The sequence below is a fragment of the Brienomyrus brachyistius genome, chromosome 25 (assembly GCF_023856365.1).
Source record: "Brienomyrus brachyistius isolate T26 chromosome 25, BBRACH_0.4, whole genome shotgun sequence".
Taxonomy (NCBI): Eukaryota; Metazoa; Chordata; class Actinopteri; order Osteoglossiformes; family Mormyridae; genus Brienomyrus; species Brienomyrus brachyistius.
The window spans coordinates 3,565,429-3,585,598 of record NC_064557.1 but is presented as its reverse complement, the minus strand read 5'-3'; the positions used below and the strand labels follow the sequence as shown (position 1 = coordinate 3,585,598).

At 41.2% G+C, this 20,170-nt stretch overlaps 1 protein-coding gene across 16 annotated transcripts in view; it reads right to left on the bottom strand.

The window, feature by feature from the left end:
- LOC125720529 (adhesion G protein-coupled receptor L3-like) overlaps positions 1-20,170 on the bottom strand; it is a 165,128-nt gene that overhangs the window by 13,215 nt on the left and 131,743 nt on the right. For all 16 annotated transcript variants that reach the window (XM_048996038.1, XM_048996043.1, XM_048996045.1 and 13 more), the window contains 4 exons: positions 17,068-17,277; positions 12,445-12,665; positions 9,251-9,317; positions 8,034-8,125 (listed from right to left, as the gene is read on the bottom strand). In XM_048996038.1, coding sequence (XP_048851995.1) covers positions 8,034-8,125; positions 9,251-9,317; positions 12,445-12,665; positions 17,068-17,277 — 590 coding nt within the window. The remainder of the gene's footprint in view (positions 1-8,033; positions 8,126-9,250; positions 9,318-12,444; positions 12,666-17,067; positions 17,278-20,170) is intronic.

Genomic DNA, 20,170 nt, shown 5'->3' with positions numbered 1-20,170 from the left:
AAGACGACAGAGCCTACAAATGAGTTTTACCTCCAGAAGTTTCCATAAAGACAATTTGAACATTTAGTCATGTTCTTTTAAAATATTTCAACAATTAGGATAGATTTTAATATAAAAACTCCATTTCTCGGTAAAAATACAATTTTCTCCCACTAGTAAAAATATTATTGAGTTGCTTCTCAATATTTCTGTGAATCGTTCATGTAGCTTCCAACGCCGCACTTAGAAAAAAAAAACTGAAAATCATTTTGCTGTAGCCATGGAAACAAAACTAACAAACAAAATCAAACCAAGAATGACAAATGAATTAGCTACAACGTGAAATGTGTTTACTCTCAATGCAAAAGAAAGAATTCAATTCTTGAACAATATTTAATATTTAGTTTAACGGTAATAAATTGCACCAAATGGGGATTCATATGATACAATGTAGCATATTGTTTTGAGAAGGGGATCATGTACACAGTCACAATGTGTTACTAAAATTATTTTTATTATGACATAAAATTTAGCATTTGTGTTAACTGCTGTAATTTCTGGTAACATGAATGGAAATTTCAATTTGCCAACGTCAGCTCTCTCAGTATTTAGGATGAAGGGAAATTCATTCAATATCTAGTTATATCCCAAACATTTAGACAAGTCAGCTATGATCCTACAGGTAGGTAATGGAATGCAATGCTGAGTTTTTGACTGAATACTTCAGTATTGCAAGGTAATTTCTGTCTGGAAATGTTCATTACCTACAGTATGTTATCTTAGATATGAGGATGTTTACTACAGTATATCCTTTGAGTGTCCCTGAAATATTAGCAAAATATAGAAAAGCAACAATCCACACGTATCTGAAATAAAACCGGTAAAACTACACTTGTAAAAGGATTTAATTTTTTTTAGTACTAGAATATTACAGGAAAAGATCATTTTTTTATCGAGTGCAAGGGTATTTCTGGCAAGATTTTTTATTTTGTTTACCATCCTTAGTAAAGGCAGAATTACAATTTTAAAAATAAGGTAAAAAGGTAAATTTAACTGACTTGTATTGCTGTAATACATTAAATTCAGGATATTTTTAGATTGTACCTAGAAACAGATTTCTCTATTAAAGTATAAAATCACAAAAAAACCTTTCATATTTACATTCACTAATTGCAATTATTGATTTTCCATAGTTACAACTATAACGTAAACACAGTTTGATACTTCAGCTTGATGCAAAGAATCTATAAACTTACTTAAACATCTTTAAACTAAATAAAAAAACATATCTTATCATACTGAGTCTCATAAAATGTTCGGAGCCCTGCTTGTTGTCCGGCTATCCCTGCCCTACACACTGCTGACTACCTGGATCAGGTGTGTTCAGTCAATCAGAAGCTGAAAGACAGCTGGGACTTGTGTGTGGGGCAGGGATAGCAGGAAAACAAGCAGGGCAGTGGGGCCCGAGGACCGACTTTGAGGACCACTGCACTAGGCCAAGGTGGGGGGCGGGGGAGATCTTAATATTTGATAACCTGGTTATGGATGCAGAGATGCTCTGGGAAAGTTCTGCAGCCCAAAAATAAAATAAACTATGTAGGTCAAGAAAAAGATGTGGAAGAGAATAAGATCGAGTGCAACGTCTTCATAGCTTGTGCTTTCATGTCACCTGTAACAGAATATACTCATTCACTCGGTATATTGCAAGCAGTAGCTGTAGATATCAAAAATAAGATATTCCACAACACTGAAGTTTTCCATAAAGCATTTATGCACATCACCATCTATGACATGGGGTGGCTTACAGCTTCAGACCTCACATCTTAATATTTCATTGAGTCCTTACACCCCCACACCCCCCAACAACCAAATAAATAAAAATCAAAGCAATATGTGTTCTATGCCTTCTGTAGTAGCATGAATAATACATTAAACCACAAAACCAACTATAAAACATTTTGTGACATTAACACATACTGAAATTATAGATATTTAGACCGGTAACCAGGAGGGAGGGGAGGGGGGGTGTTGGCAGGGTGGTCAGGTGATAAAAACAACACTGGTATAAAATAATCTAAGGAAACAAAGTTTATTGGACGCGTGCAGAAGAATTAAAAATTAAAAAGATTCAAAATCGCTGTGGTGAAACCACTGTGATCTTACCATCTCTCTCATGTGTGACTAATTGAGTTTTACACAGGAAAAGAATTCTTTTAGTTATGCATTTTAAATGCATTTCTTGCATTTTTAAAATTAAAAAAAAAAAAAAACTTTTAATAAAAAAAAAATGTGAACTATTACACTAATTACTACTGGGTATTTTACTACACAGGATCATACAAATAAGTACTTAAATGTGCTTTTTTCAGTCTAGGCTTTTAAACAAATTGCACAATGGGCTAGTTAAGCCACATAACAAAATTTATTACTATGTACAATAATTCAATATAAGACAACTTACGGAATTTTATGAGCTTTTTATTTATTTACTTATATTACTTGCAGTAAATAATGCTATAAAAACCATGAATTAATTAACGGCACGGCGCTGCTTATTGCAGTACCTCTATCACTTAAGCGCGATGCACATTCCGTCCTCGGTGATTAGGCAGAGACAGCCGTTAACACTTCACTACCATGTTGGTGTCTTAGAGAAGTGACTGAGGAGAATTATGAAGCATTCGGAATTATGCAGAACCCTGATCAGAACTCAGTCAATAGTGCTTTATGGTCATATTTCATACGCAATAGTCCAGAATGTCCTTCTTGGGAGAGGATTCCTGTGACACTGAACGTCATTAACAGTTAGAAACAGAAGAATAGATAGATAGATGATAGATAGATAGATAAATATAGATAGATAGATAGATAGATAGATAAATATAGATAGATAGATAGATAGATAGACAGACACACAGATAGATAGACAGACAGATAGATAGACAAACATAGACAAACAGACAGATAGATAGACAGAGAGACAGACAGACAGATAGATGATAGATAAATATAGATAGATAGATAGATAAATATAGACAGAGAGACAGACAGAGATAGACAGATAGACAGACAGATAGATAAATATAGATAGATAGATAGATAGATAGATAGATAGACAGACAGACAGACAGACAGACAGACAGACAGACAGACAGACAGACAGACAGACAGACAGACAGACAGACAGATAGATAGATAGATAGATAGATAGATAGATAGATAGATTCTCCAGTTGTTTATGCTCATTCAGGGTGGTTTACAGGAGAGACAATCCCAAAATAAAGGCGTCTATCTGTATGTCGGTGTGGGTAAATGACTGAGAAAGTGTCCTGGTCCAAGTACATCTGAACTTCTACTGAAGCAAATATGATTTGCTTTGACAGGAAAAGTGCTGCCCTTTAGCTCCAGCCATAACACTGGAGAAATAACGCCTGGCTTAAAAGCTCAGATAGTGGGATATGTAATGGAAACAAGGTAAATGTGCAGGGTTCTTTGGGTTTGAAAAGCTGAAGGGTGCCCCCGACCACAAACGATAGCGTGACTAAGAAATATCTGCAGACACACCAGGGGAATCAACACGATACAAAAAGCAAAGAAAGACCGATATAATTTTACAAACGTACAAAAATCAAGCACAACTTAAGAACACAGATCATACATATATATGTCATTTCACAACAGACGGTGAATGTACCTATAATCAGCTGCATATACACAATCTACAACTACACTTTTTTTATTTGCCATCTTTCAGTTACTTTTTTAATAATTGCTTTTCAACTCCACCACTGCTACTCCCAAACTTATTCTAAATTCATAATACCAGTTAATTTACTAATTAATCTGTTGCATAACCACACTGTCGAGCAGCCAAACAAAACCACAAAAATATAATCTTTCTAATAACCATGGCACAAATAACAGTGTATTTACTGACAGTTATTCATACGACATAATTTGATGTCGAATTATTATCTTCTATTACCAACTTCCCATTATGATATCAATTATTATTTTATGTTTTTAGACCCCATGCCTCGTTGTCATAGAGACCCTCATCATAGATGTTTCTGAAACAGGGACCACGCTGATTTCATGATGAAAGTAAATGGATTTCAGTGATAAAAGCAGGAAATGGCTGACTGGGAAGATGCACGGGTTATTTGCGTGATAGACCTCTTTGTCGTTTATTTATAAATTCGGTTAATGCAAGTAGAGTTGCAGGCATGATCCAGGTATATAATGTACCGGTAACACTTTTCTTAAAGCACCCATGTACCGTATAATACATTATAAATACCTTCATAATGCATTATAATGCATTCATAAAGTATACACACAGCTATAACTTTTATAAAAAGGCATAACACATTATAGCCATGTGTATTATGCATTATGAATGATCTATGAAACCTATCTATAATACAAGAGAAATACCTACATAATGCATTATAATGCATTCATAAAGTATACACACAGCTATAACTTTTTATAATTTTATAAAAATTATATATATATATATATATATATATATATTATATATATAATTTTTATAAAAAGGCATAACACATTATAGCCATGTGCATGAAACATCTATGAAACATCTATAATGCAAGAGAAATACCTACATAATGGGTTATAGTGACCATTATAATACATTCTGAAGGTATCTATAATGCTTTATAATGTAGATGAGAGCCTCATAAGCCATAATGCATATTAAGCAGGATTATAATGTGTTATGCCTTTATAAATAGTTACAGCTGTGTTCACCATACTTGAATAATGAATTATGAAGGTGTCTATAATGCATTATGATTACTGCTTTAAAGTGTTACCAATGTACCTTTAATGGATGCTGGTTCCAGAAACATACAAACACGACCCTCTGGGAATATGAAATAAGTCTGGCAATAGCTGTGACGTAAAAGAACGTGCGATCCCAGAACATTAGGAATAGTGTGGGTGGGAATGCTAGCCGCCATTTAGCGTCAGAAATATCAGCGCTGGTACACATGGCCCTGTAATTAGAACTTCAGAGCATCTGATGTGAAGACAAGAGACGGTGTGATATGTCTCAGTTGTATTTATGGCTGCCTGCTATACCAAACGTACATCATGGAGGGCATATACGTCCATACAGTGGACACCCATTTATAAAGATACTTCAACTGAGTCATCATGTCTTAGATGGAAGGAAGTCTGTAATTACGCTGAGGGTTATTGGTCTTAAACACCAAGGCAAATAAAGAGTCATGTAAATCGAGATTAAGACGGAAATTGCTAGGTGGGAGAATCCAGGCCAATCGATTTCAAATGCAACAGCCTGTGCGGCTCTATATTTCTCAAACGGATAGTTTTCCTAAGAAATTAATGACCTTCTCGGCTGCTGGCTTGGGCTTATTATGAAGACGTCTTACTTGTGAACTGACCTGATTTTCCTAAGCGTCATTACTTTGAGTTATTTTTCTTTTTTCTGGGGGAGTTTGTTAACTATAAAGTGGAGGGTGTTAGTACAGAAGATGTAGTTTGGAAGCTGCGGAGAAACAGCAAGTTAGTTTGTAAAGTTTGGCAGGGTGAACATTCAGACTCGTAGCACCTAGGCTATTACTAAGATTGGTAAAGATATTTTTCCCAATACATGAGGACTAAAAAGATAATTTGGCATTATATAATGGTGAAATGCCTCCATATAAAATACATATAATATCAGACGTACATGACCTCTCATACTTTCTAGGACACTGCATATACAGTATTTGTACAGTTGAAATACTTCAACAAAACGTACAATGCCTTTAATGGCACAAACGCGTGGTTATCAATAAACTCCCGTCATTTGGTAGCCAATAACCGATTACCACGGTGCATATTTTTTGCATCGCATTATTCGACGTGCAGGTCGGCAGGCGGTACAGTGTGAGCAGCCGGGGCTTCTACCGCACTGCGATTCTCCAGTGCCAATCTGGCACTCCTGCATGGGGAAATCATTAATCCAGATATCCACCGTTTCCAAGAGAGTCTCATGCTAGTTTTACATTAACATAAAAGGTAGGAGGGCAACACAGACTGGCATGGATATTATATCGCACCACATACTGGGGGGGTTGTCCTCATTTTTCAGACTTGGACTGATTGATGAAAACCACAAGAAAACCATTAATACCTGTAAAACTGAAAGCTTTTTAATCATCATACTGTCATTTACGTTTTAAGCGAAGGGTAAAAATGACGACGTAATAGACGCCGTTGATTCTAGAATAAGTGAATGCACATGCATACAGGTGCACCATGACAAGATGCTACAAGCCACACCGATTAATGTTTCCAGTCATTAGGCTGCATGGATGCAACTCTTTCGGGTGTGAGTGCTGTTAATGGTATGCGCTACACAGCTAGAAGGCAGAGCCCAGGATCCTATCGAGATGCACTCCCTGAGTCTGCCTTTAAGTCGAATTTCGAGTTAAGTTAGAGCGATGATAATACAGGAGATAATAACAACACTATCAATGAAGTAAGAATAAAAGTAACGACCTGCTGTACTCACAAAGTAGTGGGTGTGTCCGTTATTACGAACAATTGTATTTAATCAGAATTTTTAGTATAACAGGCATTATGGCAGTCCGTTTGTAAGTACGAGTTAACCGTATGTCGGACATTCTCGGCACGCCGCCTGTCTGTATTACTTCATTTTATTTCCTTTCGTTTACTGAGCATTATGAAAAGTTTATAAATCCCTACATATGTCTTGTCTTTTGCTCTCTTTCGTGCTCACTGCAGAAAACCCGGCATGTGAATTCGGCTCAGTGTGCAAACTCACAGCTGCCTGCAATTTACCGCATGCAGTCATGTTAAAAGGGACCGCAGCGTCTCCTGGATTCTGTGCATCTTCAGGTCGCCGCGACGTTAAATGTGTTTAAATGCAAGGCTAACGTTGTCATTTTCTTCGATTTTCTCAGCCCTCCCACCTCTGCAAACACTCAAGCTGCCTGCTCAGAATTAAAATAGAAAAATGCTAGAGATCAGACAAGTGAGGCACGTTTAACTGATAATTTCAAGACGTGGACCGAAAATCAAGTCGAAACGTGAATGTTCCCCTCCCACTCACAGCCCCCTAAAAGCAGAAGCAGGCTATCTTGTCTTGTGGTTTTTAATCTGTTTGATTTCCATTCGGTAAAATTTTTTTTATTTTTTTTTGCAAAAAAGGACAATTCATTTAACACGTCGCCCTGCGTTGTGGTGTGCTATTTTCCTACTCAGAATGCTTGGATGAAAATAAAAGTTCAAAGATAAGGTCTGACAAAAAGAAAAACATGATAATCACACATGGCATGTGCGGCTTTACAGCTATGAAACCCCAGAATTGAAAGAAAGCGGCGTTCAGCACCTTTCTGGCAACCAAAGCCTGCTTCACTCATGAATAGCAACCCCCCCCCCCCCCCCATGATAGCGCTTGCGTTGAATGTAATTAAAAGGACCACGACGGCGCATGGCACGACATAGACAAAGTGAAGGCTTTTAGTCTTTGCCAGCGGTAGGGGGCTAGTCGAGAGACAGCCGGGATGCCCAGGCCTACTGCACGCAAATCTTACACAACGAGATGGAAACCATTACAGCTAACTAAATGCTGGCATTACGCCACTGAAAGCCCCCTGTTCCTCTTTTGATGTTTAGTGAGCAAAACTGATATGACTTACAAGCAACAAAACAATGACGAAATATAGAAACACTTTTTTTTCCTGAGATATCGCAGAAATTTTGTTTCATTACTTTACGACTAAATATTAAAAGTAGGTTGCTGACTGAAAGAAATCCATCCATCCATCCATCCATCCATCCATCCATCCATCCATCTACTTGTCCTATACAGGGTCTCAGGAGTGCAGAGACGGTCCCACAAGCTAAAAGCACAACGCTGGAAATAACCAAGAACAGGCATCGATATCCATAGTCAAAATTTTGATCATGCCTGATTTATTCTTACTGCGTGTTCTGTGCATTTTCCTGTAAACAATGAGAGGTATCAGGTGAGCATGAAAAGCTGGGATGCTTACTTTATGTTGTCCAAGCAGCCAGAGTCTGGTTTTAAAATGGTTGTATGATGGAACATTTTGTACAGCGCTACCCCAAGGAAGATCACGTTGAGCTGGAAAACACAAAAAAATTGGGTTCAGCAAACCAGATGCATCAGTGGTCTACTAATTTTACAAGTAATGCTAGACACCAAACACCATTCTGTCTTCGTGAGGAAAAAAATTAACAAACAGTAAAGGGATCGAACCAGATACATGCTTTCATGGACACTGCGGTTTTCTTATTTTCTTCAGGTGTCGTGTTTAAGCATTAGCACAGCCCTCAAGAATAAATGAACCCAGTAAGATTCTGCTGCTTGCCACCTGGAAGGGTGCTGCGGTTAAGGGTTGAAACACCTGGTGAAGATCGGGCGCCGTCTGATGACATCAGCTCCGGATCAAAGTATACAGTCGTCCAATAGCGTGACTGCATGAGTGGCATTCTCAGATGTATTAAACCAGCTTGTTCGGTTTGGTTATCTTGGGAGGATCCTTGTGGCCTGACTGGCAGCGGATGACATTTCTGACGTTCCGTCCAGACTATGCATCATGCATAGGTATTGTGACATTCAGCTAATTGATTAAATGTCCCCCACAGCCAATTATCTCAACTAGAAATGGAGCACAGGGGACCAGGCCGCCAGTTCCTCCACACATGCCGTCATTCATTATAAACATTGTAAAATTTGTGGATTTTTTATTAATTTTTGTTTCTTTTACAGATTTTAAATATCTTGCATTTTGTTTAAAAATTAAACAAAGCAGCCAGTAATGGGATAACGAGAGAGGATCTCCAGCTCCGATGGGGATTGGGTACGGCGAAGGAGAGTTCTGGGGAGGGAACCGAGATCCTCTTTCGGGAGGGGGGGTGGTCCTCGGTGCGACTCAGAAGGCCGGGCCCGGTCGAGGGAGGTCCGTCCCACAGACGGAGCCTTTGAAGCATATCGCTTTCCAAGCTAATCCCGGCCGCGGCGCCCCCCCGCAGCACAAATGATAAAGATCCGTCTGCCGCCCACCAGCTAGCCCCGGGACTAGAGCACCGTGGCACACGCCGGGCGCAGTGATAAACGAGCAGGGATGCACACGGACCCGAGGCGATTCCGGTGCCAGGATGCTCCACGGATCGTACGCAGAGCCCAACGAGGAGCGGGTGGCGGCGGGGGGAGGGGGGGGGGGGGGGTTAATGCAGGCCTGCTTACCATAATTATCAACGTAGCCGGACCTATGAAACTCCAGATGAAGTACGTGTCGAGTCGGAGCCAGCACCTGCAATCATACACAGGGGAGAGGGGCTGTTCAGGGGCCGGGAAACGGAGCGGGCGTCAGCGCCGAGAATGTGACAGAGAGCAATGGCGGCCCCAGAGCCTTTCTGCAGGAGCTGGGAAATATGACACCGCTTGTTCATTTAAATGCTAAATTACAGGCGCGAGCCGTGACAGCGTTATTGATTAAGCGAGCTAATTATCTCTGGGAGGCAGAGGGGTAAAAGATGAGATGCCTGACCAGGATTCTTCCCCGATTCTGGGCATGTGCGAGGAGACACAGACGCACACACCTGCCCGCACCCAGCACCTGTTATTTACATACACCAGCCGTCATAAATGCAGTGACTGAGTGACCTGGCTTCCTTTAATTCAGCTCTCATCACTTTAACGTTTGGCTAAATGAAAAATTAATACCTGCGCCTTGCGTAACTCACAGAATCACCTTCGTTCTCAGGTCTATGCGGAGCCTCGCATGCATCAGGATGGCAAAGCGGATGTTAATTCATGACCTGCGGCTAAATTATTAATCGTTTAATTTCCAGCACATTAGCTAGACCTCCATGCTTTGCCTCCGGAATAGCGTTGTCCTGCTCTGGCGCCGTTTAAGGTGACGGGCGAGAGGAATCTGGGGCAACGGAACGAACGTTTCATTTTATCCATAACTTTTAAAAAATAAGACTCAGTATTTCACTAATCACTGCTAATCACTGTTTATTTCACTGTTTCTTTTAAAGGCGGATCTGGAAATAGGTACGAACATTTTAAGCAAAATAGAAAGCAAGTTAAACATAATTGAATGCAAAATATCCACAATAATATAGGAATATAAAAAACACATATGGAAATTACATACCGGTACACTTATCCTGTGCCATTTCTAAGGGAAGAGTTCCCAGGCATTTACCTACTACAGCATAGCCCATAACATGCATTAAGTAACTGACCTCCTTGTTACGACTTCTGAAGACAAATCCTTATGATTAAGGCGCCTTAGGATTAGATATTAAGATCAAAAGTTTCCAAAAATAGACAGAATACACACCTTGCATAGTTCACTATTACATTTCATTCAAAGGCTGTGATTAGCAAAACAACACACAGGCTTCACTTTCTGAATGCAGTTCTTTTATCTGGAATATGACGGCTTCTTTGAGTCTGAGTTTATCAATCCAGTGTTGGGGAAACTGCGACATTATTATTTTAAACAGTGTAATTTGCATCCTTCTAACTGCAATCCGGTTTGATCTGAGCAACGGCCTGTTTTTCCCACTGGGGGAGAGCTGTCCTCCAAATGACCTGCAAACCCCTGTGCAGCTTAAATCATAACCTAAGATCTATAGCCGTCACACGTTTGAATAAAACACTTTGTTCAGATGTCACTGCGTGTCCATTTAAATTCACATCAGAAACGCCGCTGCACTCGTTATCTTTAAAAACGGCTGCAGAGCAGTTGAAGGGTAGAGTCATCTAGAAAGTTTTTTTTTGTCCTCGACAGTCTGTGCCGTTTTTCCTTGCCGGATTTGTTTTCCGGCAACCCTAAGAAGCGTCCACTGTCTCTGCCTGACAGGACGGAACTAATCTGCGTTCCAGTGGTGCAGACAAGATGGAGGATGCCAAGACACAAGCACTGTGTCACGTTACATGCCAGTGCAACTTGTACATGTTCCAAAGTACTTGTACTGACCTGTACCTATGCAAATAGCAATAGAGATATCCATCCATCCATCCATCTATCTATCCATCCATCCATCTATCTATCCATCCATCCATCCATCCATCCATCTATCCATCCATCCATCTATATATCCATCCATCCATCTATCTATATATCCATCCATCATCCATCCATCCATCCATCTATCTATCTATCCATCCATCCATCCATCCATCCATTGATGCATCACTTCATAGCAGAGAACAATATTTCCTAAATGCGCTGAAGTGAGGTCGGGGACTATAGCAATAAGAACACTTCAAATATTGGTCAGAGACTCTTTGTATAGTTCAGAGATTATTGCACCTTTCCTACACGCACTAAAGCGCCAGACAGCTTCAATGCTTTTGGGTAGAATGGCTCTGAAAGAGAATGTGGCAGAATTAACAGAAATCAGCACAAAGCACGTAGGCGGAGATGACGATGTCACCAGATCTAAAGTTTCTCATGTCTGACATGAAACCTTTATGAGTAACATTCTTAGATAGCAGGTCAAATCTTTTAAGACAATATTATGATACTAACCTTCAGACAATCTGCATCCATTCAAACGAGGAGCATCATCAAAAGCTTGATGAAATTATCTGTATTTTCTGTCCACTAACAGCAAATACATCCCCAATGTTTTTTTATCTAGTCATCTAAAGACATTTATATTCATAAAGGGCTTAAATTCATAAGAAAGTAAACCAATCCCTCTGAACAGCCCTTAAGCATGAAAGAGAAAATAACACTGTGAGACTTACTAATGTAAACTTAATATACCATGACTTAACGTTATCTTTTCAAAGGTTAATAGAGTCGATAATACACTGAAAATTTCTTTCGATGATTTTTTCCCCTGTGACTATGATTGTTTTCGCTCCACCTGAATTGTTCTAAGTTAATGCCCAAATCCTGTATCACATATTTCATTTATTTCGTTCTGTTGATGTATGTTTGCGAGAATCCTGCATCGAACCTTGGCAACATTGTCCTTTGCCCCAGAAAGCCATTCAGTGGCCCAGAAACATGTAAACATCCACAACAAAACAATACCTCCATTTCTTGTTGGTAAAACACCAATTAATTTTTATAAATGGAAGATGTGAGCTGGGTTTCCACATTAAAAGAGAAAACCCACCTCCATCTGATCAGTTTCTTTCTGTTGTTTACCATGGTAGCTAAATCATCTACGCAAACTGTATTTTATGTCGCGGTCACTCTTTCTCTCCCACCATGAGGCACGGAATCCCGCAGTTCTCAGGCTCCAGTAACTCCATGGGATATATTACTCATTTCTTTCTCCTAGCACCAAACATTCGCGGGAAACTCCCTCTTCCCTCATCAGGACTTGCCATCTATCACAGAGCCCCAGTGTGTTGGAAGCGGGCCCGGGAAGGGATGGGGGGAGGGGGTGGGGGAGGGTACTCACACTCGGTCTGTCCCGTAGCTGCGGTAATCCACAGCGGCGGACACGGCCACGATCAACGCAGGGACGCCGTAGCCCACCAGATAGAAGTACCTCCTGCGCGAATGCTCACTCTCGAACACCTCTACTAGCATGATGTAGAGCTGCACGCCCTCCAAGAACATCCAGGTGAACGCAGCCAGGAAGAAGAAGTGCAGGAGGGCAGCGAAGACGGCACAGGCGATCTGTCGGAAGAAGGAAAGGGGGCATCGTGTTGAGATGGAAATATTAACTGCTCTCCCCAAACTGTGGAGGAAACCGAGAGATGCTTTAAGATTATTGTCAATGAAGAAGTTTAAAAAAAATAAATAAATAAATAAATCGCTGAACCTTCAGTCTTTTGAGCAGAAAGATATGAGATTGAACAAACAAATCAAAATACACTGCAAACACACGACTATACAACTCCCAAACAGCTCCCAAATTAGTTTTTTACCCTGGTCAAATCCTTGACATATCTAATACATTTGGCTATAAACTTTTTAAACGCAAGAACTTTAGTCTCTCATGGCACAGCATCACCAAGCACCGTTAACCCAGTACTACTACATTTTAACGAACGTGAAAAACGCCGAAAATGGTCACAACTTCTGTAATGGTTGAGAACTCTGTGGCCAAATGAGATTATCAACGTGGCATCCTTATGATTCATTATACTAAGCATGAAAATGACACAGGCAAAGTGATGCCTTCATGCCGAAGATTGAGCATTTTGTTTTGTTCTTGTGGGATGAAATGGGAGATGCGAGAGGAGGAACCAACATCATTTTTTACAGAACAGGGAGAGTCGTGTTTAATGTAGTGTAATAAGCCTACCGTGTACCACTGGCATCCCACATTTGCATGCATGTCACGCAGTTAGAGAGGCAATAACACTGATCAATGAATAAGGGGGCTTGTATAATAAATCAGGCTGTGCGGGTATGACAGGAATAGCGGGTTCAGAGTTTCGGGTCAGGCTGTAAGGGTATGACAGGAGTAGCGGGTTCAGAGTTTCGGGTCAGGATGTGCGGGTATGACAGGAGTAGCGGGTTTGGAGTTTCGGATCTGGCTGTGCGGGTATGACAGGAGTAGCGGGGTCAGAGTTTCGGGTCAGGATGTGCGGGTATGACAGGAATAGCGGGTTTGGAGTTTCGGGTCAGGCAGTGTGGGTATGACTGGAGTAGTGGGTTTGGAGTTTCGGATCTGGTTGTGTGGGTGTGACAGGAGTAGCGGGTTCAGAGTTTCGGGTCAGGCTGTGCGGGTATGACAGGAGTAGCGGGTTCAGAGTTTCAGGTCAGGCAGTGTGGGTATGACATGAGTAGCGGGTTTGGAGTTTCGGATCTGGTTGTGTGGGTGTGACAGGAGTAGCGGGGTCAGAGTTTCGGGTCAGGCTGTGTGGGTCTGACAGGAGTAGCGGGTTTGGAGTTTCGGGTCAGGCAGTGTGGGTATGACTGGAGTAGTGGGTTTAGATTTTCGGCTCTGAGGTTACCGCGATGTTCATTCCATGCATGTCTTTTACTGTAGGTCGTTGCACAGATGTAGACACAAAGGGAACATGCCACGAATGAGAAGTAGCCCGGCCCTTTTTCCATATCAATAATTCAGATGATGGCCCGATTACTGCAACAGACTAGTGTTTTAAGGAGCATATGCGTGTGTGTCTGCTGTACGTTGGAAGGTGAATAAAGAGTTTAAAGTATATAACAGGTGCCCAAAGCACAACTATAATCCAATGAAAGGACCATAAAAGTAAATTATAGTTGTAATGACAGAAGACTACTTATATTCCAGCTTTGATACTTGGAAAACATCCTATAGTTCCATTAAATTAATTCAAATAACTTCCACCAAAACAATGCACTGAACTGCAAATGATGTGTACGCTGTTTTACTATAAACATCATAAATGCACAAGGGACCTGTCTTCACAAATAAACAGCAAACAGCAAATTTCACTGAATGGATCCTACATCAATCCAGATTATCACAGCTGTAACAAAAAAGTATACAAGGTCTACACTGTAATCTTCATGCTTCGATTCTCACCAAAAACTGTTTGTCTCTAGTGATCCCTTTGCATGATTATATTGCTGCATTCGGCCATGTCTTTCTAAGTTATAGTAGTACTTAAGTGGGAATATGAAACAAAAAAAACACATGCTTTTTTATGCAATATTGTTCTCAAGTGTGCAGTTATTGTCTTGCTAATTAAATTAAGGCATAACAAGGTACAGTAGTTAGAATTTTGTGGTAACCTCGCGGTACAAATCGGTCTGAAAAGGGTTACTGATTCTAAAACCCTGCAGCTCGACTGAACCACAATCAGAGCTACGTCGTCCAAAAGGAGAATGTTTGGACCAGCGTTGAGTTGTCCCTGGAGTTGCTGTCCTGCCAAAACCTTTCAAAGAACAAGACATTAAATTTTCCAGACACACAAAAAAAAACACCTTAGAACATCCAGAGATCCACAGACCTTTCTTGCCTTGGCTTATTGTCAGTGTCGCTGATTCTATTGTCATAAAGGTGCTTGGATATATGGCTGTTAAATGGAAAGGCAGAAGGCACCACTGACCAAGAAAATCTCACTGCCAAAACCCAACTGGAACACAAATCTAAGTTAGAGAACTGGAAAATTCTGGTCGACATGGGCCCCGTTATGTCTGGAGGCGACCAAAAGCCTTCTACAGTTTGAATGCCATTCCAACAGCATACATGATTGTGGTGTTTTTATGACATCAGTAAAATTCTCTGCATCACATCCTGTCTGACTTGGCATCATGGAAGGAGCCGCTATTTCTTCTTTTAAGAGGAGAATTCTACAGGAGAAAGTTGAGTCATTCTTTTGGGAGCTCAGCGTTAAGTGCCAGTGAGTCACGCAGTGAGAAAGTGATTTCAAACAAAAGACGGTCTACTTTAGAACAGCAGAGAAGCAAGAAAACTGGTGCACGCCTCATCTAAACCCCAGTGAGACGTCAAAGAAACAGTCTGAGTTCATAAACCCACAGATGTCATCAACTTGGTAAGTTTAGTATGCAAGAGCGAGCCAGGACTGTTCTTGTAATTATTACAGGAGGCGTTTGCAGATAAATGTTCCAAAAGTAGTTACCAAGTGCGGGGGGGGGGGGGGGGGGGGGGTGTTTTCACGTGGGAGAATTAACTGTTATGTAAGTTTCAGTATCAAAACAAAAATACACTATATGAATCTTTTGTGTTTTTCGCATCTCTGTTATCAGATATTTAATCTGAGTTGGATGAAAATCTGATAATATTCAGCGTTAAATTTATGCCAACATGCAGGCTGGAAATACGATTTCACAGGACGACATATAAAGTCAGCAATGCACAGCAGTGCATGCGACCCAGACACAGAAACCCATATTGTATTTAAATCAACTCTGCAAACTATGGTCACGTGATACGTTTCTGCTGCCGCTTGGCTCGTCTTAGAGAAGTGAGGGGAGCACTTTCTGTTTCACGTCTTGAAATTCTATACTCCCTATATCTGGCACTAGTGTAAGTAATGTGATATTCAAATAAAATACTTATTATTCACCGTGCATGTAGATACAGTGAAACACATTCCATTAATGAGAGGGTCAAATTCATGCAGCGCGACTGTAATTAACAGCAGTCAGGCATTGTACATAGCTATCGTTTTCACGCCCACAAGGCAGGTGTAGGAAATGTTACCATGGAGGATGCCTCCGAGCTCACAACGACTTCGCTGTTCTGCCGAGGTGACGATATCCCGAGGCAAAGCGATAAATGGTCCATAGTGATCCGTGATGCAAGATCATTCCCGGAATTTAGGGAGCTCCAGTAGCAGCTTTAAACTTCCAGCTGCTCGGACTCACATCTCCACTAAGGGGGGGGGCATAGAGGGGGGCTTTTAAAAAGCACTCACCCTGCAGCTCCAGTGAGCCCAGATGGCCAGACACTGAAGGGGAGAACAAACGTGAATTGCACGGGGAAGCGCAGGCAGTCCGGCCATGTTTACTAAATTGGCCCACGCAATGGATCTCAGTCCGTTGATAATAACCCTAGACTCGCCCTAGGTCTGGTTATTAACGACATGATTTGGCTAGCTACCCCTGTACTTGTGATTGTTACACTGTGCTGCACGAAATGACACCAATATTCCGAACATAATACGCTGACTGCTAATGTAAATAAATACGCAAGAGGAAATGCTTTTTCGTTCTCAAGTAATGTAAATGCAAAATACTGACTTCCCAAAAACATGCAAAAAGCCTGGGGTCACAAAACACCCCGACTCCTTTAGTCGTAGACGCGGTTTTAATTGACCCATGTTTGTATTTATTTGATTAACATATTAATGCTTCTATTTCATCATTGCTTGTTTAAAAACATTTGGCCTCTATTTCAGCATACAGTGAACTTATGGGGTTCACCCGTTAAATAGCTACCTGTGTTTTTATTTGAGTCAGCCATTTTGTAAATAACGGAATCGAAATGCATTGTCATTTGTGTGTTAGACGTTACTGAGACAGGACTGGCACTGTTAGAAAATGTCAACCAGCCATTATATATTGTTATAGGTGATGAAATATTTAATATCGGTGTTGTCGAGCGAGTTAATCTTACTGGCTGATCAGCTCTGTTGATCCCAACGAGGAACAGCGACTCGGCGACGAAGAGGCTAATGCAAAGGTTCTTATGGATGGTGTTGCGGTCGCTTTGAAGACCCCGGAAGAAGCAGAAGGTGAAGATGCAGATGAGCAGGCAGACGAGGGACAGCAGGATTCCCACCCAGGTGATGACGTCCAGCAGAAGGTCGTGAACAGGGTCCACATTCTGTAAATACAGACATCAGACAGACGCTTGAGTTTCCATTCATATCATTCGGGGGTGTAAAGCTTGTTGATAAGTGTTTGTCTCTGTAGGGTCATTGGAATCCTTTGCTACATCAAAGACACAGAAGTGATTCGTAAGCAGTCATTTTATTCCTATTGTTAATTTCGTGTTGCATGATGGGGGGGGGGGGGGGGGGCACTGTAAAGTTCCCAACAGTAACAATTAAAGGGTCATTGTTCTTTCTGGGTCTGAGACAGCATTCTTGTGTGTGCAGCTACAATAGATTTACTAGCCACATTAGCGAACGCTACTACTCCCGGCTCCAATAAAAGAGACAAGTGAAAATAAGTAAAAGTGTGAACGGAACTGCAAACGGCAGACTGCAGGGAACCTCTGCGGCTGGCATGCGGCTCCACACTCACATGACAAAGACGGACAACGCAGCAAACACCAAAAGCCATGATTTTTTTTTTACTTGTTTATAATTTTTTTTTGTTTGCTTGTTTATTTATTTTTCTTTCCTGGATTAACAATTAAAGTTTACATATTTCAGGAAAGTCGCAAAATGCCAGTTTTCCAACCTGCATTACAAACATTAGAATCGGAACTGATTATTTATTAATGTAGGATAATTACTTCCATAAAATGTTCCAGGTCGCTCCAGGCTCCGATTATTACGCCAGATATGATTCCGTTTCCTCCCCCCTTATTCAATTTTGGACCGATGATCCGGCTGGTAAATGGGATCGCGAGTGGGATTCAAAACCACTGAGGCAGAAGAGTCTGGGACAGACACTTCCTTCCAGTGTGTCACATGACCGGAACAACGGTAACCACAGGTGTTTCTGAAGATGAGAAAATCTGTAATAGTGAATATTACATCCGTCCATCTTCAAACCGCTATCCAGATCAGGGTCAAAGGGCACAGCAAAGAAAGAAACAAACAAGCAAACACTAATACTTCTACTAATACCACAAATAATAATAATAAGAAGAAGAATAGGTCATTGTCCCCATTGTTCCTTCCTGCACAAGTGTCACCCCAAAAGCAATGCACAAAAGCCTACAAAAATCACATTTACACCCAGACACATACATTACGCTACAGAAAGCAACAGTACTAAATGCGTGTCACATGGTCACCTGGCCTGGTGCCTTGGCCTTTGCTCGACATAGGAGATATCCCGGAATTAAATAATAATTATTATTATTTTTAAAAAAACACTGATCACATGCTAATAATCCTCACGGAAATGCAGACCCCGGTGGACGAATGTCTGACCCAGGGGGATTTATGACTGTATTCCGATCCCAAGCATCTTGAGGAAATGAGCTTGAATGCGATGCGAGATGCGGTGGTCCTCACTTTTCAACGCAATAATGTTGCCAGGCAGCAAAAAAAACATGAAAACCGAGAGGACAGAACAAATTGCTTCGAGGTCCATTCCCAGCAGTCCCTACACACCTCTGCGGTTAGTTAACTTTTCATATCCCTCAAATTTTTCAGGCTGATGAGGCCTGGCTACGTGCAAAATACTCTAGTGAATAGTGTAACCATCCTTATGAAATCACCTCCCTTTCTCCAGTATGAAGGCTTCTAAATTTCAGATCGGCGTGGTCTACTTGTTGGAGCACTGTAGTACATTGCCCATTCTTGTTGTCCTGATTTATTTCGCAGCTGGGCCACTGACCAGTTTTGCATTTTCATCCCAGTGATGGATCGACCTCTAGGTCCTCTCTGGGCTCTCGGCGGTGGGGACAGACACGGCACAACCAACCATGACCTTTTTGCAGCCACATAAATTCTTGCCCAGAGGAATAACAACCATGGACTGAAGAGATTTCGGGTTTAATGAATGTACCCTTGTTATGACTCATAAAGATAGTAACAGAATTGGCTTAAAAATTCACCTTTCGAGCCTTCGGCAATCGCTGATATACACTGCGGACCTGCATGCACACGAACACACACACATACACACATTTGAATTCACATCTTTGTGGAGACCGTCCTTTCATTTCCATGGAAAAAACTCTAATCCCAGCAATGACAACCTTGACCCCCACCCAGCCCAAACCTTAACCATAAGTAACCAAACAAAGTAAAAGTCTTTTGGCATTTTTTTTGCTTGCATTAAAAGAATCAGTTTAATTCACTGCATCAGCTAGGTTTGACAGGGAAACATTGGCAAAACATGCTACATGATCGCTACCCAAACAATCTTCTTGACCAAATGTTTACTGGGCCACCTGAAAAGACAGTGAAGTTAAGTGGGCTGTTATCCAGTGTGATGCTGTACAGTTATTATCCAGTGAAAGCCTATATCCAGTTCACAAGACACAAGGCCCGCTGTTGACTGACATTAGCGGTAGCTGAAAAAAACGCTTCCGAAGACTTGCATTGGAAATCTTAATGACTCCACGGGACATTGATGTATTGGAGAGGTTATCCTTCTATATCATGCTGAGAGGGGCATCGATTTAAGCGCTCTGGTCTGGGGCGAGCGTGGCTGCTTACTGAATGTTCGATACCACCCCAGCCTCCCCCAGAAGACAGGCCTCCGGTCTGGAAAAAAAACACAACCATCTTCTCTGGGTAGAATTGAGCAATCAGTCTTGGCTTCAGCAGTTGTGCTTGTGTCTTCGTTTAGCAATGGATTTCGCCTGTCACTGAAACGAAGAGCAGGATTCTCTTTTTCTTCATTTTAAGTGTGATGAAAAGCAAACTTTTTTTTTTTTTTATTTCCCAGGCCGAATTTAAAATCGGTCCCATTTAAGATCTGGATCTGATTACGTCTAAACACTGATGTCCCTGCAAATCGCAAATGGTAAATCAGAGCAGACCAATGGACTCCGTAGACGCGAGCACACTGGCTGGCTGGGTTTGCGGCAC